The sequence below is a fragment of the Stegostoma tigrinum genome, unplaced genomic scaffold, assembly GCF_030684315.1.
Source record: "Stegostoma tigrinum isolate sSteTig4 unplaced genomic scaffold, sSteTig4.hap1 scaffold_176, whole genome shotgun sequence".
In the NCBI taxonomy this organism is placed as follows: domain Eukaryota; kingdom Metazoa; phylum Chordata; class Chondrichthyes; order Orectolobiformes; family Stegostomatidae; genus Stegostoma; species Stegostoma tigrinum.
The window spans coordinates 509,837-529,919 of NW_026728116.1; the positions used below are offsets into that span (position 1 = coordinate 509,837).

The following is a 20,083-nucleotide window of genomic DNA, read 5'->3' on the forward strand; positions in this document are numbered from 1 at the left end:
CCCTATTTCCCTCCGACACTGCATCCCTATTTCACTCAGTCACTGCATCCCATTTCACTCAGTCACTGCATCCCATTTCACTCAGTCACTGCATCCCATTTCACTCAGTCACTGCATCCCATTTCACTCAGTCACTGCATCCATGCTGCATGGTATATGCTATGTATAAATGTGGCATAAAATCCTGACTTGTATGTTCATTTCCTCTTGTAATAACATGTGGCATCATTAGCATCCTTAATCACTTGCATTTAATCGGAAAGCCTGGTACAAACACCAGATAACATGACAGTCCGAACAGAACGCATTTTCCAATGCTTTAAACATATAGTCATGTGTGTCTCAGTGAATAAAAATCCTCCTCATTTTACTGCAATTAAATCTCATAATAAAGGGAGTATGTCTGAAAGTCGTCTCATCCGAAGGAAACCAGACTTGCTCCAGGAAAGCTGCTAAATATATCAAGAAAAATATATATGAAATGATTCTAGAAATTTCTGCAACACAAAGATCAAAGGAAACAATAGTTTGATGAACACACTGTTAAGTGTTGCACTTACACATCACATTTTGGAAAACAAACCACACTGATTTTCTACTTTATAAAAAAAAAATTGTTCCAAGTCTTCATTATGCAGCACTGCAGTGAACTGAAAAGGTGTAGAATTTTAACATGCATAGAAAGTATGTGCACAAGTCAAAGCAAACAAAAAAAAGCCACTTCTGTCCTAAAAAGACAATATTATATGACAAAAAGGCAGGGAAGTTTGAGAACACAGCATCATGCTTCCTGCAGAGATAGAGTTTTGCCTGCGTCATAGGGCCGATCAGGGATGGCATAGGGAACTTGTGTGTGGAGCCTGAGGAGGTAGGGGAAGCCCTAAATGAGTTTTTTGCTTCTGTCTTTACGAAAGAAACCAACTTTGTAGTGAATGAAACGTTTGAAGAGCAGGTGTGCATGCTGGAATGGATAGAGATAGACGAAGCTGATGTGCTGAAAATTTTGTCAAACATTAAGATTGACAAGTCGCCAGGCCCGGATCAGATTTGTCCTCGGCTGCTTTGGGAAGCGAGGAATGCAATTGCTTCGCCACTTGCGAAGATCTTTGCATCCTCGCTCTCCACTGGAGTCGTACCTGAGGACTGGAGAGAGGCAAATGTAATTCGTCTCTTCAAGAAAGGAAATAGGGGAATCCCTGGCAATTATAGACCGGTAAGTCTCACGTCTGTCGTCTGCAAGTTGTTGGAAAGGATTCTGAGGGATAAGATTTATGACCATCTGGAAGAGCATGGCTTGATCAAATACAGTCAACACGGCTTTGTGAGGGGTAGGTCATGCCTTACAAACCTTATCGAGGTTTTGAGGATGTGACTAGAAAAGTTGATGAGGGTCGAGCTGTGGATGTGGTGTATATGGACTTCAGTAAGGCATTTGATAAGGTTCCCCATGGTAGGCTCATTCAGAAGGTCAGGAGGAATGGGATACAGGGGAACTTAGCTGCTTGGATACAGAATTGGCTGGCCAACAGAAGACAGCGAGTGGTAGTAGAAGGAAAATATTCTGCCTGGAAGTCAGTGGTGAGTGGAGTTCCACAGGGCTCTGTCCTTGGGCCTCTACTGTTTGTAATTTTTATTAATGACTTGGACGAGGGAATTGAAGGATGGGTCAGCAAGTTTGCAGACGACACAAAGGTCGGAGGTGTCGTTGACAGTGTAGAGGGCTGCTGTAGGCTGCAGCGGGACATTGACAGGATGCAGAGATGGGCTGAGAGGTGGCAGATGGAGTTCAACCTTGATAAATGCGAGGTGATGCATTTTGGAAGGTCGAATTTGAAAGCTGAGTACAGGATTAAGGATAGGATTCTTGGCAGCGTGGGGGAACAGAGGGATCTTGGTGTGCAGATACATAGATCCCTTAAAATGGCCACCCAAGTGGACAGGGTTGTTAAGAAAGCATATGGTGTTTTGGCTTTCACTAACAGGGGGATTGAGTTTAAGAGTCGTGAGATCTTGTTGCAGCTATATAAAACTTTGGTTAGACCGCACTTGGAATACTGCATCCAGTTCTGGGCGCCCTATTATAGGAAAGATGTGGATGCTTTGGAGAGGGTTCAGAGGTGGTTTACCAGGATGCTGCCTGGGCTGGAGGGCTTATCTTATGAAGAGAGGTTGACTGAGCTCGGTCTCTTTTCATTGGAGAAAAGGAGGAGGAGAGGGGACCTAATTGAGATATACAAGATAATGAGAGGCATAGATAGAGTTGATAGCCAGAGACTATTTCCCAGGGCAGAAATGGCTAGCACGAGGGGTCATAGTTTTAAGCTGGTTGGTGGAAAGTAGAGAGGGGATGTCAGAGGCAGGTTCTTTACGCAGAGAGTTGTGAGAGCATGGAATGCGTTGCCAGCAGCAGTTGTGGAAGCAAGGTCATTGGGGTCATTTAAGAGACTGCTGGACATGTATATGGTCACAGAAATTTGAGGGTGCATACATGAGGATCAATGGTCGGCACAACATTGTGGGCTGATGGGCCTTTTCTGTGCTGTACTGTTCTATGTTCTATGTTCTAACTGTGGGCACTGTAAATCAGCAACAAAAGCAGAAGTTGCTGGAAAAGCTCAGCAGGTCTGGCAGCATCAGTGAAGAGTGAGATCTGAGGAAGGGTCACAGGACGCGAAACATTAACTCTGACATTGTCTATGTCATAGTGAGTTATGTCTATTGCTTCAGCAAAATCCAACCAACTCTGAATGAAAATCAATGCTTAAGAAATATCCAAAACATCCGCTGTCCCCGTTGTGGCTTCCTCCACATTGGGGAAACGATGCAGAGGCTTGGGGACCACTTTTCAGAACACTTACGCTCAGTTTGCAATAAACAACTGCACCTCCCAGTCACGAACCATTTCAACTCCCCCTCCCATTCCTGAGAGGACATGTCCAACCTGGACCTCCTGCAGTGCCATAATGACGCCACCCGAAGGTTGCAGGAACAGCAACTCATATTCTGCTTGGGAACCCTGCAGCCCAATGGTATCAGTGTGGATTTCACAAGCTTCCAAATCTCCTGTCCTCCCACTGCATCCCAAAACCAGCCCAGCTCGTCCCTGCCTCCCTAACCTATTCTTCCTCTCACCCATCCCCCCTCCCACCTCATGCCGCACCCCTATTTCCCCTCATCCCGCTCCCTTGACCTGTCCGGCCTCCCCAGACTGACCTATCCCCTCCCTGCCTCCCTACCCATACTCTCCTCTCCACCTATCTTCTCCTCCATCCATCTTCCATCCGCCTCCCCGTCTCTCCCTATTTATTCCAGAACCCGCACCCCCTCCCCATTTTCTGAAGAAGGTTCTCGGCCCGAAACGTCAGCTTTTGTGCTCCTGAGATGCTGCTTGGCCTGCTGTCTTCATCCAGTTCCACACGGTGTTATCTCGCGTTCTCCAGCATCTGCAGTTCCCATTATCTCTCCAAAACAAAGGCTGCTGTCTTTCAAAACCCAATCTCAGATTTTGCAGATAGTCCTTACCCTGAAAAAATACCAAATATGTATAAACAGGAAAACTGGAGGTGAAACCATTCAAAAAATTTTCATTGGCACAACAAATGTTCCAACTGTAAAAGCAGGTTAAGCACCTGTATATAAGGAAACTTTAAACAGACACTTGCAGCCAACAAATGTGAGAAATTTCCATTTCTTGCTGGATTACCAATTTTGCTGTTGGGAAAATAGGCCTCGGCTTAGCAATGTAAATTCAAACAAGATAGCCCCCTCTCAGAACTCAACACTCAGTCGTAGAGTTCTGTTTTCACAGGTTGGCGTATAATAGCATCAAGCACAATACACCAAATCTTCTTTGGTACCTTTTCCTTCCATAAAACTGCTTTTAGTAGATGCACACAGAAATCATTTCATACACGTTGAACAGTTGGTAAGTTCAAGAGGCCAGTTCCAGCACTTCGACTTGCATCTGCTTCATCATCAAAACAGAACAAAATAAAGACCCACTCTTTGTAAGTCACATTTTCCATTTTTAGTGACGAGGTGAAGTGCGAGAACTGCTCACTTGATGTTAAAATCTCCTAAATATGTACCTATATATTTCAATTCTGTGAAATATGTGGAATGAGTTCGAGAGAAGGATTAATTTTCTTGTGCTGGGAGAGAGCTGGGACAGATAAAATAGGTTGAATGGCCTCCTCCCATGCTAAAAATGTCCATAACTGTTCTTGGCCCTGCGAAATTGAAGTGGCCATCCTTTCATTATGACTGTGAGACGCAGCATGTTACGATAGATGGTACAATGAAGAAATCCTTTGTTATTAATGAATTTTTCAGCACTAGGCATTCTTCCGAAGTCAAATGTTCGATATGTACCTGTTGCACTGACTTGGTTCCAAACAGTTATAATGTGGAGGTGCTGGTGTTGGACTAGGATAGACAAAGTCAGAGCTCACATGACATCAGGTTATAATCTGACAGGTTTATTTGAAATCACACAAGCTTTCGGAGTGCAGTCCCTTCATCAGGTGCGGTCAGGGAGGTAAACACACAGACACACAATTGATAAGCAGACAGATCAAAACATCATACAACTGGTGTGAGTGGAGTGTCAGATAATAAGTCTTCATCCAGGATGTTTGTTTGTTTGCAGATATTTTGTTGAAGAAACACACAACTTGTCGTTACAGTCAGTGTGGTATCTTATAAATTCTTGCTTTTGAAATAAAGGTTAAAACTCTAAGACAGATTCTGAACACAAGCCTCGAAACTACAAGTCAGAGTCTGACCTGAGATGCCACCTTTTGTACATTCCTGTTGCGCTGCCTGATTATCATGACAACACAGCACTGACATGGACTTGAAAACGCTTTACTTGCCTCTTGTCACCTGTATAGAGTTATTATCTGACACTCCACTCACGCCAATTCTATGATCTTTTGATCTCTCTGCTTATAAGCTGTGTCTCTCTGTGGTCACCTCACGAACTGCACCTGATGAAGGGGCTGCACTCCAAAAGCTTGTGTGATTTCAAATGAACCTGTTGGACTATAAGCTGGTGTCATGTGACTTCTGACTTCAAACACTTACAGAATGTGTCTTCAATCCTACCGTGACTTGACAATAAGTCAACTTCTTAAAATTTATAAAATGAGAATGTCAAGTGAAGTATGTCTAACCTTGAGCATTTAAAAAAGTAAATATTACAACCACAGTCCAGTCAGACAGTAAAGACAGAAGGAATGATTGAATCGACTGTGTCTGACACCACACAATTAATCCCCCTGATGGAAGAAAGGTTGGCTGCGTTCTCTTTCTTCAGGAACGTCCAGCTAATACCACCTTACTACTGCTTGTTTTATTCATCTGGTGTTCCATCTAATTCCTTTCAGTCTTGGTCAAACCTTCATGTAATTTATTTAAATTTTCAATAAAATAAATTTAACTTTATATTCCACAATTTTAACATCTCCTTTTAAGGTTTGAACAGTTCAGTTCGTACAGTGCACATCTTGTGTTATTAACTGGAGAACATGGTGGAAAAATCAAGATATATTGACAAGTAAACAAATGGCTAACTTCTGTTTCCTTGTCAGTAATGCCTTTTGAACAGAACATGAAGTTGCGCAACTATGTAGAGATAACAATTTAAAAGTGGGAAGACCACTTTGTGGTCCCCACACCAATCTCTATTCACTACCTACTGATTGCATTACTCCGCCTTGGCAACAATGTAATATTACGCTTGTCTCAGCACAACCTTGGCATCTTGTTTATCCCATGATGAACGTCCGACCACACATTCATGCAATCCCTAAAGCTGTCTCTTTACATCTTTTCAATTCTGCCTACCTGTCTCTTGTCTTGGCTCATTAGCAGTGAAACCTTCATCTGGAACGACTTCACTTCTGGACCTGACAATTCCAATGCATTCCCTGTTGGAGTCCCACATTTGCCCATTGAAAACTTGACGTTGTCTAAAACTCCACTGTCCGAGTCTCACCTTGAACCAAATCCTCTTCTCTGTACTTTCTACCTGACTGATACTATTAACAGTAATTTTATTAAATTCTCATTTTTGTTTACAAATCGTTCCTTGGCTATGCCTATCGCTATTTTCGTAATCTCCACCAGTCCAACTATACTTCAGGATATCTGCACTCGTCTAATTATGTCCTCTTGCCCACTCTTGATTTTAAACGGCCCACTACTAGTTGCCAAACATTTAATTGTGTCGGCTTCAAACCCAAGAAGAGACTTCCTACACCTTCAGCGAGCAAACTCACATCCCGAACCTCAACCCGAGCAACAAATCTTCTCAAAACTCGCTAACTTCCTACACCTCTTAGCCTCTGTACGTTTTCTCTTTTAAGGCACTTTTTAAAACAATCCTCTTTCATCAAGCTCTTGACCGTCAGAACTAACAACTTAATAAGGCTCAGTTGTATTCTGGGATTGTGAAGACTCCTTTCAGACGCCTTCAAAGTTTCCCTCCATTAAAGAGATTTTATAAGTGGTTCAAGTCATTGCCAAGCAGAAGGGGACGAATTGGGGAGTTACTTCAAAGAGCTATGATATGCCAAACGACCTCCTTCCACACTGGCCAACTCTGATTCTACAAAAACAAAAATGATTTTCAGACTTGGGAAGATCCCTCAAAAATGTCACATCTAACCAGCTTATGGGCAGAGTCGAGCTGCTGAGATGATAGACCAGGATTTAGGGGTACCAGGAGTGATAATATGCTGAACACAATCAAATTTTGAGGTTGTAGAATGATGTGGTCTTCATCATTTTTGACACTTGGACCATTTTCCTTCCTTTCCACAGAACAAGTCAAATAGCGGCAGCACAATGTTGCATGGCCGCTCAAGCCTGCTCCACCGTCGATGATGATTGTGGCTGGTCTTCCACATCAATTAAACTTTTGCTCATATCTCATCCTCTTCTCAAAACATCGATCTATTCACGTGTAGTATCCCTCTCGCTAACTTCATGAGAATTCATTCCAATCACTGAACTCCTAACGCTGACCCACCCCAGGTCAAAAAATTCAGCTGAGATCAGGAACTGATCTCGCCTGTATGGCTGAGCTGGCTTTTAAAAAGTTTGCCGGTGAGAGAGTCCCAGTGAGAAACATTCATTAAAAAAAATAATTGCATGGATTGCTCTCCAATCCTAAACTCTATTCAAATTCAGTTGGTTTGTGATGCAGAGTGATGCCCTGCAGAGAGGGCTCAATTGCCATACCAGTGAGCTGACCACAAAGGGTCTTCGCCTCAACCGCTCTACTTGACTGAGGCGTGGTGATCTTCAGGTTAAATCATAACCAGTTGTCTCTCTCTAAGGAGTCGCCAAATGGCGTGCTAAGACTTTACCTTTAACCCTGATAACATGGCAACAAGCAGATAACTCAGCTGATGTCACTGACTAATAGAATCCTCAACTATACTAATATTAATGATGTGATATCATCAGAAGGCATGCTCAACTAACTTTTAATTTGCAAATTCAGTTAACAACCATTCAATCAATATTACTGAATACTCATATTACTGATCGTCTCGATACAACATTCTGGTTACATCTGTTCATAAGTGAAGTGTAATGTAATTGCACTTACTGTGGTTTTATCAATGTGATCCTGCAATGAGTCAATAAGCAGGTCACCCACAGGTTGCCAATCAGTGTGGACCCCCTCAGCTGTTATCACATGAGCCTCAAGATCATCCAGCGCTTTCTGCAGTTCTTGAAGTTTCTCCAACGCCTTTTCCACCTGTTTCTGCCAGTTGCTCGCACGGGTTTTCAATTGCTCCCAATTTTCCTTCACTTCTGTTGACTGTTTGCGGACAGCTTTGGCAATTCTCTGGGCTCTCTCTTCCGGGGTAGGTTCTGGAAATATGAAGTGCAAATAATTTATCAACTGTTCATGATTTTGATCGATAGATTTTCTTTCTAAACCCCTTTCCTTTAAAAGGTCTCTCTGGACTTTCTCCTGAAATTGGGATATATAAGACTGAAGCACATCAATGATAAATTCTGTAATTAGCTAGCAGGTCGTGGAGCCATGAACAGAGAATCACAGAGAACCAATACAAAGCCAAATAAAATTCCGCAGATATTTGAAATTTGTCACTACCAAGGAAGCTTTAAAAAAGGAAAAGGATTAGTGACTAAATGGGTACAATTCTCAACAAAAGATTTGAAAAATCCTTTCAGTGTATCTTTCGTAGCTATGAGACAAACATCCAACACAAACCAACTTTCATCTTTCAGGACTGGCAAGTTAGAATGATAAACCCAAAGTCTACCCTGCATAGTTCGCTCTAGAACTCACTTAATGAGGTTGTTAAGAGATGTAGAGATAACAAAGTGTGCAGCTGGATGAACACAGCAGGCCAAGCAGCATCTGAGGAGCACAAAAGCTGACATGTTGGGCCGAGACCTTTCATCAGAAAAGGGGGAGGGGGAGAGAGTTCTGAAATAAATAGTGAGAGAGGGGGAGGCGGATCAAAGATGGATAGAGGAGAAGATAGGTGGAGAGGAGACAGACAAGTTCAAGAGGTGGGGATGGAGCCAGCAGAGGTGAATGTAGGTGGGGAGGTAGGGAGGGGAGAGGTCAGTCCGGGGAGAACGAACAGGTCTCCGGGGCGGGAAGACGTTAGGAGGCAGGAAATGGGGGTGGGGTTTGAGGTGGCAGGATGGGATAGGTGGGCTGGTTTTGGGATGCGGGAAGGGGAGGGGTGATTTAGAAGCTTGTGAAGTCCACATTGATACCATGGAGTGCAGGGTTCCCAAGCGCAATATGAGGTGCTGCTCCTGCAACCTTCAGGTGGCATCGTTGTGGCACTGCAGGAGGCCCAGGATGGACATGTTACCTGAGGATTGGTAGGGAGAGTCGAAACAGTTCACGACTGGGAGGTGCAGTTCTTTAGTGCAAACTGAGCACAGGCGAAGCGGTCCCCAAACCTGTTTGGTTTCCCCGATGTAGAGGGGGCCACAATGGCAACAGTGGATACAGTCTACCACATTAGCAGATGTGCAGGTAAACATCTGTTTGCTGAGGAAATTCTTCCTGGGGCCTGGGATGGGGGGGAGGTATCGGGACCAGTGAATTTTAAACGTTTTGATGACAACATTTATGGATATGCAGGGAAAAGTGCTGGGTGTCGGGAGTGCTAGAGGGGAGTGTGGAGCGGATAAGGGGGTCGCCTAAGGGTGGTGGGAAAAACGTCTTTGGTGGTGGGGTCGGATTGCGGATGGCAGAAGGGTCGGAGGACGACGCATTGAATCCAGATGTTGGTGGGGTGGTACGTGAGGGCGACGAGGACACTGTTTTGGTAGTTATTATGGGGTGCGGGTGAGAGGGATGAATTGTGGGAAACGCGGGTGACACGGTCAAGGGTGTTTTTGACCACTGAGGAGGGGGAAGTTCCGGTCCTCGAACAACCCTCAACAGTTTCTCTTTCAATTCCTCCCACTTCCTACAGACAAAGAGGGTGGCCAGGGTAGCCAAATGGGCCCAAGCTATGCCTGCCTCTTTGCAGGTTACATGGAACGCTCCCTCTTCCGTACCTACACTGGCCCTCAACCCCACCTCTTCCTCCGTTACATTGATGACTGTATCGGCACCGCCTCGTGTTCCCACAAGGGGCTCGAACAGTTCATCCACTTCACCAACACCTTCCTCCCCAACTTGAAGTTAACCTGGACAATCTCTGATACCTCTCTCTCCTACCTGGACCACTCTATTTCCAACCACTGAGAAACAAATATCCATTTCAACTCCACAAATTCCCACAGCTACCAAGATTACACCTCCTCTCACCATATTCCTGCAACAATTCATCCCCTATTCCCCATTCCTTTGCCTCTGCATCTGCACTCCCAGGATGAGGTATTCTATTCCAGTATATCTCAGATGTCCTCATTTTTCAAAGACCACAACTTCCACCGCTCTGTGGTTGATAACGCCCTCGACCGTGTCTCCAGAATTTCCTGCAACAAATCTCTCTCACCCCACCCCGCAACAACAACCAAAACAAAGTCTCCCTCGTCCTAACGTACCACCCCACCAACCTCCGGATACAACGCAGCATCCTTCGAAACTTTCAGATTCTCTGGGAGGCTACGGAGGAGGTGGCGGAGCCTTTGGCCTTGATCTTTGAATCCTCATTGTCTACAGGTTTAGTACCAGAAGGCTGGAGGGTTGCAAATGTTGTGCCCTTGTTCAAAGAGGGCAGTAGAGATGACCCAGGTAATTATAAACCCAGTGAGCCTTCCGTCTGTTGCAGGAAAAGTTTTGGAAAGGATTATAAGAGAGAGGATTTATAGTCATCGAGCAAGCACCAATTTGATGGGAGATAGTCGACATGGATTTGTCAAGGGCAGGTCGTGTCTCACAAGCCTCATTGAGTAATTTTGGAAGGTGACCAAGCACGTGGATGAGGGTCGGGCAGTTGACGTGGTGGACATGGACTTCAGTGAAGCCTTCGATAAGGTTCCACATGGTAGGCTATTGGAGAAAACATGGAGACATGGGATTGAGGGAGATTTAGCAGGTTGGATGAGAAACTGGCTTTGGCAAAGGAGGCAACCAGTGGTGGTTGATAGAAAATATTCAGCCTGGAGTCTGGTGACTTCTGGTTTGTCTCAAGGATCTGTTTTGGGACCACTGCTGTTTGTCATTTTTATAAATGACTTGGACGGAGGCATTGGTAGATCGGTTAGTAAGTTTGCAGATGACACTCAAGTCGGTGGAGTGGTGGACAATGTGGAAGAATGTTGCAGGTGACAGGTAGACTTGGATGAACTGCAGAATTGGGCAGAAAGGTGGCAGATGGAGTTCAATGCGGATAAATGTGAGGTGATTCACTTTGGGATGAATAATAGGAAGGCAGAATATTGGGTCAATGGAAAGATTCTTGGTAGTGATGCTGTGCAGAGGGTGTCGATCTATGTCGATCCCTGAAAATTGCCATCCAGGTTGATAGTGCTGTGAAGGCGGCTTCCGGTGTTTTAGGTTTTATTGGCAGTGGGATTGAGATCCAGAGCAACTGTCCAAAAAACTGGTGCGGTCTCATTTGGAATATTGCGTACAGTTCTGGTCGCCCCATTACAGGAAGGATGTGGAAGCATTGGAAAAGGTGCAGAGGAGATGTTGCCTGGTCCGGAGTGAAGGTCTTCTGAAGAAAGGCTGAGGGACTTGGGTCTGTACTCATTGGAGAGAAGGTGGTTCAGAGGGGATTTAATAGAGACATACAAGATGATCAGTGGATGAGACAGGGTGGACAGTGTGGGTCTTTTTCCGAGGATGATGACGTCAGATTGTATTCGAGGGCACAGCTTAACAGTGAGGGATAATAGATTTGAGATAGATATCAGAGGCAGGTTCTTTACTCAGAGAGTGGTAAGGATGTGGAACCCCCTGCCTGACAATGCAGTTAGCTCAGCCACATTCGGGGCATTTCAACAGTCCTCGGATAAGCATATGGATGATAATGGGATCGTGTAGGGGGATGGGCTTAGATTAGTTCACTGGTCCATCCACATCATCGCAATGAGCAAAAAAGCACACCGTTGTCTCTACTTCACAGGAGGCTAAGGCAATTGCGTGTGCCCACAAGGGCAACTTTCATTGATGTACCACAGAAAGCATCCTATCTGGATGCATATCACAGCACGGTTCCTCTAGCAAAACAATCCCTAATTATTATGGCTCCTGCCTTTCTTCTTCCAGGCAGAATTGGTTCTGCTTTGTCATAACTAATTTGGGAGAAAATCCACGCTCAGTCTAAGTTAATTCTTCCAACAATTCAGATACCATGGAATACTGAGCAATGAGTTGGTGTGTGAGAAAAAGAGAGAGAGAGAGAGAGAGAGAGGGAGAGGGAGAGAGAGAGAGAGAGAGAGAGAGCCAGAGAGGTTGGGGGGTGGGGGAGGAAGAGAGAGCGCGCGAGAGAGAGAGACAGCGCGAGAGAGAGAGACAGCGCGAGAGAGAGACAGCGCGAGAGAGAGAGACAGCGCGAGAGAGAGAGCGAGAGAGAGAGAGAGCGCGAGACAGAGAGAGAGAGAGCGAGACAGAGAGATGGGCGATGAGGGAGAGAGGGAGAGACAGACAGACAGAATAGGTGACAGAATGTGAGTGTGTGAGCGCCTGCATCAGACACTGAGAGAGATGTTGCTGAGGTGGAGATAGTTGAGAGTGTCGATCACCAACAATCTCTCCTGGTCCACCCAGATCGTCGCAATGGGCAAAAAAGCACACCAAATGTCTCTATTTCCCCAGCAGGCTAAGGTAATTTGGAGTGTCCGCAAGGTCAACTTTCATTCATGTACCAGAGAAAGCATCCTATCTGGATGCATGTCACAGCATGGTTTGGCAACTGCTCTTCCTAAGATCACAAGAAACTGCAGAGTCATGAACACAGCATAGTCCATCATGCAAACCAGCCTTCCATTCGTTGATTCCACCTCTACTTCCCGCTGCCTCGGGAAAGAAACTGACATAATCAAAGGCCCTTCTCACCCGCCAATTACACTCTCTTCTCCCTTTTTCTGAAGGGAAGATGTAAAAAAAGTTTGTATACATGCGTGAAAAGATTCAAGAACAGCTTCTTCACTGCTGTTATTGGACATCTGAATAGGACACTGAAAAGCTTAAATCTAATTTTGATCTTGCTCTCTGTGCATCTTCTCTGTAGCTGTCACTATGTTCCGTTTCACTCATGCGCCTTGTTTGATATCACCTGTCTATACTGCATGCAGAAGAAAACTTTTCACTGTACCTGGGCACATGTGACAATTATGACTCAAATCAAGATAATAAAATGTGAGGCTGGATGAACACAGCAGGCCAAGCAGCATCTCAGGAGCACAAAAGCTGACGTTTCGGGCCAAGACCCTTCATCAGAGATGCTGCTTGGCCTGCTGTGTTCATCCAGCCTCACATTTTATTATCTTGGATTCTCCAGCATCTGCAGCTCCCATTATCTCTGACTCAAATCAAATTGACTGTGTGCAAGAGAGAGGTGAGCATATGATTGTGCTCAAGAGTGCAAAGACAGTGCATGAAAGTGTGTGTGTGCGCACGACAGAATGTGTGTGCCAGTGACTGTGCTTGAGAGTGTGTGAAAGGGAGTTAGCACAAGAAGGGAGTGTTACAGCATGCATGAGGGAGTGAGTGTGTCTGTAAGTGTGAGTGAGCTTGACAGCAAGTGAATTTGCAAACCTAAGTGTGTGAGGGAGAGATTTGTGGTAGTATGTGTGTACTTGAGAGTGAGAGCATTGGCAAAAGATCCTGCAACAGTGCATGCAAGTGTGCCACAGAATGTGTGCAAGACCGTGTACGACTGTGTGACGGTATGGAGTATGAATGAGTGAGAATGTGACAGAGTGTGTTCGTGAGAGACTGTGTTCCTGACTTTTTTTTGTGTGTGTGTAGTGTGTTTGTGCATGAGGGACAGAATATGCATGTGCAACATAGTGTGACTGTGAACCTCTGTTGGTGCCTGTGAGTGAAGTGATGGGGGAGAACAGGGAGAGGAGAGATAAAGACAGAGAGAGAGAGAGACAGAGAGAGAGAGACAGAGGGAGAGAGAGAGAGAGAGAGAGAGAGAGAGAGAACAGTGTGTGAGTGTTAAGAGAAGCCGCTGGATGTAATATGGAGGCTATTGTTTTTTTTATTGTACTAAATGAAAAGCAAGTGTCACCTCTCAGTGTTAGGGGACAGGAGATGTGCATTAGAGAAGGAGATATCGTCAGCCTTGTCAGAGACAGCAGACAAGTTGCAAATGCATAGAAACTGACATGAAAGCTTTCTTATCAATGTGTAAAGAGGTGAGACAAATATGACGAGTCAATATTGTACCTTTTCGCTCAGTAAAATCATGGAATCATGAATCAGAGAACCCTTACAGTGTGGAAACAGGTCGGTCAGCCCAACATGTCCACACTGCCCCTCACAGCATCCCACCCAGACCCATCCACCTATAACTCACCTAACCTACACATCACTGAACACCTTGGGAAATTTAGCACGGCCAATCCACCGACCTTGCACATCTTTTGACTGTGGGAGCAAACTCGAGCACCCGGAGAAAACCCATGCAGGCACATAGAGAATGTGCAAACTCCACACAGAAAGTCACCAAAGGGTGGAATTGAGACAGTGGTGTTAACCAGAGCCACTGTGCTCTATATTATGCGAATTCAGCTGCAAGCATTTTTTTTTAAAGAAGGGAAACTTACCATCGTCACAGGATTAGAGTGGTTTCAATCTTCTATCAGCTTTGAGAACCTTATCCATATCTGCCTTCACAAGGGCAAGGTGATGGTAATGGTGTGAGACCGGTTAGTGTGCAGCAGCTCGCCGTGCAAAACATTAACGGCACTTTCATTGCTTTTTTCCTAGGGGCATAACAGAAAGACAAGAACATGAAAAAATCCTGAAATCTTTCTCCAATTTCAATCTCAAAGGGACCATCCGTTCCTCAAAAGTCAAAGCCAAACTGAACATGGGCCTCCTGCAGTGCCACAAATGATGCCACCCCAAAGTTGCAGGAACAGCAACTCATATTCCGCTTGGGAACCCTGCAGCACAATGGACGTGGCTGACAGCTCTGTCAACCACGAATGCAAGGAATGCTCAGTTGAGGAAGAATGCAGACATTTCGGAATCCCTCCAGCAGAAGATGATATCATTAGAACAAATGGATCTGTCTGGACAGTCCTGTTTGTAGATTTTGGGAAGTAAGACTCTATTGTTTGTCATCAAGGATATGGTTGAGTGATCATATTCAGACTGAAGAGACCAAGAATGTGAGGCTGGAGAACGGGTGCAGAACCATGCCTCTCGGAATTCCTGTGCGTGTCTATGCTTGGCTTGGGCTACTACGGTTACCTTGTCGCAGTGTCCTCTGAGAGGCGTGATTCTCCACCCATAATGCAACCAACAAACAGATACAATTGGACCCCCACACACAAACCCATACAGATCAAAACCGGAAATGACAGTACTCATGGTAACAGACCGGACAGTGTCAATTCCAGACAGAGTAGAATAACATCGTTTCATTGGAGGCTGTACCGATGATGTCACCGATCATGGTGACGAAATGTCTGAATGAGAAGAAGCCAGCTCGGCGAGCAAGTTCACAACCTCAATCAGAGAACTGGCTGTTTTGAACTACCTTGTTCAAGAGTTTCAGTTTTGATTTTGAATGTTAAATCTCGCTCCCACATAGGGATGGAGGATTACTGTTAACAGCTGCATTCTAACTAATTCATATCGAATCATTATTCTTTTGACCAGTCTTCGGGTCAGGCTCCCTCGGTGACTGAGTCTCCCAAATTGTTAAGTTCCCTCGTGAAAGACTCCCCTTCTTTACACACCCAACTAGATCTACCTCAGTTGGTATGAATTAAGCTGACTAAAAAGGATCTTTGTCTTGTGGATACCTTCCTATGTTTCAGAAGGAGTCAAGATAACTCAGGGTGACACGGTGACTCAGTCGTGAGTACCGCTACCTCACAGCACCAGGGACCTGAGTTCCATTCCAGCCTCCGATGACTGTCTGTGTGGAGTTTGCACATTCTCCCCTTCTCTGTGTGGGTTTCTGCTGAGTGCTCTGGTTTCCTCCCACAGTCCAGAGATGTGCAGGTTAGGTGGATTGGCAATGCTGAATTACCCACAGTGCCCACGGATGTGTAGGTTAGGTACATTAGCCATGGGAAATGCAGGCTGACAGGAATAGAGTTGGGGAATGGGGATGGGTCTAGGTGGGATGCTCTTTGGAGGGTTGCTGTGGGCTTATTGAACTGAGTGGCCTGTTTCCACACTGGGGATTCTATAAAACTAGCTTCTCCTGAACTCGTGAGAGAGTGAGTTTTATCAATTGCTAAATGCAAGAAGTCATAAGGCACCACAAATATGCACAAGTTAGAAACAAGAAATTAGCTCAAAAACCATAAAAGTTAAGAGGGATACGGATACTTCAGCCTTTGGATTGTTTGTGAAGAATAGAAAGTGGGATGTTGTGGCCACTAAGTTGGGCGATGCCCGTAATGTTGATATGAATTCAGCAGTTAATTTTGAGATTCTTGTTGAAATTCTTTTGACCTTGTTTCCCTTTTGACATTGCCCAGGTTTGCAGAGCTCAGAGCAAGAGATTTTCTTTTCTTCTTACCTGCAGCATAGAGCGATGAAACGGCTGTCCCAGAGCCGTGACCTCCGCAACTCCTGAGACCACACGAGCACATTCGCCCAGGAATACACACGGACTGATACGAAAGAACTATCGGGATAACAATACTCAGCGTGCTACTGGAAAAGACAGCATGTACAAACAGAAAACAGCTGTAAATAGTGTCAAGAGGTGAAATCAAGTGATAAAGCTAAATTCATGGCTCTTTGCTTGCGTGCTCATTGTATTCAGAACAAAATCAACAAATTAATAGCACATTTCTAGGTTGACGGGCATGATTTTATAGCTATTACAAAGACATGGTTACAAGGAGATCAACACTGGAGCTAAGTGCGCAGGGCTATACGGCATTCCAAAAAGACAGGCAGGAGGGAAAGTGACTGTAAGCAAAGAAATTAGTATGAGAGCAAGAAACGATCTTGGATCGGAAGATCTAGAATCCAATTTTATTTATTTGTTAATGGGAGGAGGACATCCCGAGCTACGCAGTGTTTATTGTCCATCCCTAATTGCCCAGGGGACAGTTCAAAGTCAATCATATTGCTGTGGGTCTGCAGTCACATGTAGGCCAGATCATGTAAGGGTGGCAGTTTCCTTCCCGAAAGCACATCAGTGAACCAGGTGAGTTTTTCTGACATTTGGCAATGAATTCATGGTCATCATTATATTCTTAATTCATGATTTTCTTTTATATTGAATTCAAATTCCACCATCTGCTGTGCTGGGATTTGAACACAGGTCCCCAGAATGTTATCTCAGTCTCTGAATTAACAGTCCAGCAATAATACCTCTCGGCCATTTCCTCCCCCATCGTGGAACAAGAAAGCCTGTAGCTGACTCCCACTTGGGAAAAACAGTGAAGCAGGAGCTTCTTAAATGGGCGATCGCATCTCCTTACATTTTAAGACAGCCATGGATAATCAGGACCTTGTGGGAAGGGACGAAATTGGGGGAGGGAAAATTACATCAGTGTTAGGTAGGAGCTGAGCAGTATTAATTGGGAGGAGCTTTTATTGAACAAGTCAACATTTGATACGTGGGAGTTATTTAAAGACCTACTGATCAGCGTTCAGAACTGGCCTATTCCAGGGAAGGAGGAATGACAAGGATGGCAATCTAAGGACATACGGACATAAGAAATAAAACAGGAGTAGGCCATCTGTCTCTTCCAGCTCGTTCCGCTGATCTTTTTTGCGGACTCAGCTCCACTTACCCTCCCATTCACCATAACCCTCAATTCCTTTCCTGTTCAAAGATCTATCTGTTTTGGCTTTCAAAACATTCAACAAGGGAACCTCAACTGTTTCAGTGGGCAGAGAATTCCACAGATTCACAACCCTTTGGATGAAGAAGCTCATCCTCAACTCAGTTTTCAATCTGTTCACACTTATTTTGAGGCTGTGCCCCCGAGTTGGAATTTCGCCCATCAGTGGAAACAATTTCCGATCCATTTGTTTCATAATTTTAAAAGTTTCTATTAGATCACCCCTCATTCTTCTAAATTCCAGTGACTGCAATCGGAGTCTACTCAATCTCTCCCCATACAGCAACATTTTAAATTCTGGAATCAACCTCGTGAACCTCCTTCGCACCCCCTCCAGTGCCAGTACATCCTTTCTCAAGTGAGGAGACTAAAACTGTACAAACTACTCCACACCAAGCCTCACCAGCACCCTATACAACTGTAGCATACCCTCCCGATTTTTAAACTGCATCACTCTCGCAATGAAGGACACTGTTCCATTTGCTGTCTCAATTACCAGCCGCATCTGCAAACTACCTGATTCAGACACAAGGCTGCCCAGCTCCCTCTGCGGAGCAGCATGCTACAATTTTTCACCATTTAAGCAAGACTCCATTTTTCCATAATTGCTACCAAAATGGATGCCCTCACATCTCCCATCATTGGACTCCATCTGCTAGACCCTTGTCCATTCACTTAAACTTTCTGCATCCTTCTGCAGATTTTCATTGTCCTCTTCAGACTTTACTCTCTCACTCATTTTAGTGTCATCTGTGAACATAGAAAAATACAGTGCAGAACAGGTCCTTCAGCCCTCGATGTTGCACCAACCTGTGAACTAATCTGAGCCCGTTCCCTCACACTGTCCCATCATCATCTATATGCTTATCCAAGGACTGTTCAAATGCCCTGAATGTGGCTGAGTTAACTGCATTGACAGGCAGGGCATTCCACGCCCTTTCCACTCTCTGGGTAAAGAACCTGCCTCTGACATCTGTCTTTAATCCATCACCCCTCAATTTGTAGCTGAGCCCCCTTGTACAAGCCAACATCATCATCCTAGGAAAAAGACTCTTACCGTCCACCCTGACTCATCTTTCTCTGATCGTCTTGTATGTTTCTATTAAAGGCCCTCTTAGCCTTCTTCTCCCCAATGAGGACAGACTCGAGTCGCTCAGCCTTCTCTCATAAGACCTTCACTCCAGACCAGGCAACATCCTGGTAAATCTCCTTTGCTCCTTTTCCAATGCTTCCGAATTCGTCCCGCAATGGAGCGACCAGAACAGGTCGCACGAGCGTTTTGTGCAGTTGCAGCATGACATCACGGCTCTGGAACTCAATCCCTCTACCAATAAAGTCGAACACACCGTATGCCTTCTTCACAGCACTATCAACATGGGTGGCAACTTTCAGAGATCTATGTACATGGACGCCAAGGTCCCTCTGCACATCCGCACTACCAAGAATCTTTCCATTGGCCCAGTATTGTACCTTCCTATTATTCCTCCCAAAGCGAATCACCTCACATTGAACTCCATTTGCCACCTTTCCGCCCAATTTTGCACTTTATCCAAGTCTCTCTGCAACATGCGACATTCTTCCACATTGTCCACCACTCCACCGACTTTAGTGTCATTTGCAAACTTACTAACCCATCCACCTATGCCTGCGTCCGAGTCATTTATAAAAATGACAAACAGCAGTGGGCCAAAAACAGATCCTTGAGGCACACCACTAGTAACCGGACTCCAGGCTGAATATTTTCCATCAAACACCACTGGTTGCCTTTTTACCGAAAGCCAGTTTCTAATCCAAACTGCTAAATCTCCCTCAATCACATGGCTCCGTATTTTCTCCAATAGCCTACCGTGTGGAACCTTATCAAAGGCTTTACTGAAGTCCATGTACACATCGTCAACTGGCCTTCTCTCATCCACATGCTTGGTCACCTCCTCAAAATCTCCATGAGGTTTGTGAGACACGACCTGCCCTTGACAAATCCATGTTGACTATCTCCAATCAAATTGTTGCTTCCGAGATGATTCTAAACCTGATCTCTTATAACCCTTTCCAAAACTTTTCCTGCAACGGACCTAAGGCTCACTGGCTGTAATTGCCTGGCTCATCTCTACTGCCCTTCTTGAACAAGGGCACAACATTTGCAATCCTCCAGTCCTCTGGTGTTAAACCTGCAGACAATGAGGACTCAAAGATCAAAGCCAAGGGCTCCGCCACCTCCTCCTGAGCTTTCCAGAGAATTCTCGGAAAAATCCTCTCAGGCCCAGGGGATTTATCTAGCTTCACACCTTCTAGAATTGATAACATCTCCTCCTTACTAACCTGAATCCTTTCAAGTCTAATAGCACGTATCTCAGTCGTCTCCTCGACGATATTCTCCTCTTCCTCAGTGAAAACAGATGAGAAATATTCATTTAGCACCTCTCCGATCTGTACCCGGTCCACACACAACTTCCCACTTCTGTCTTTGATTGGCCCTATTCCTACCCCAGTCATCCTTATATTCCTCACATACCTTGAGAAAACTTTACGGATCTCCTTTATTCTACCTGCGAATGACTGCTCAGGACCCCTCCTTGCTCTTCTTAACTCTCTCTTTAAATCCTTCCTTGCTCATCTGTAA

At 45.0% G+C, this 20,083-nt stretch overlaps 1 protein-coding gene across 1 annotated transcript in view; it reads right to left on the reverse strand.

Moving 5' to 3' along the window:
• Positions 1 to 228: 228 nt before the first annotated feature.
• The window catches only part of LOC132207839 (uncharacterized), a 66,919-nt gene continuing 47,064 nt past the window's right edge, over positions 229 to 20,083 (reverse strand). Inside the window, exons 4-6 of the mRNA XM_059643681.1 lie at positions 16,182 to 16,318; positions 7,619 to 7,887; positions 229 to 3,523 (exon numbers count right to left, since the gene is read on the reverse strand). Of these exons, the coding sequence (XP_059499664.1) occupies positions 3,362 to 3,523; positions 7,619 to 7,887; positions 16,182 to 16,318 (568 nt within the window). The 3' untranslated portion in view covers positions 229 to 3,361. The remainder of the gene's footprint in view (positions 3,524 to 7,618; positions 7,888 to 16,181; positions 16,319 to 20,083) is intronic.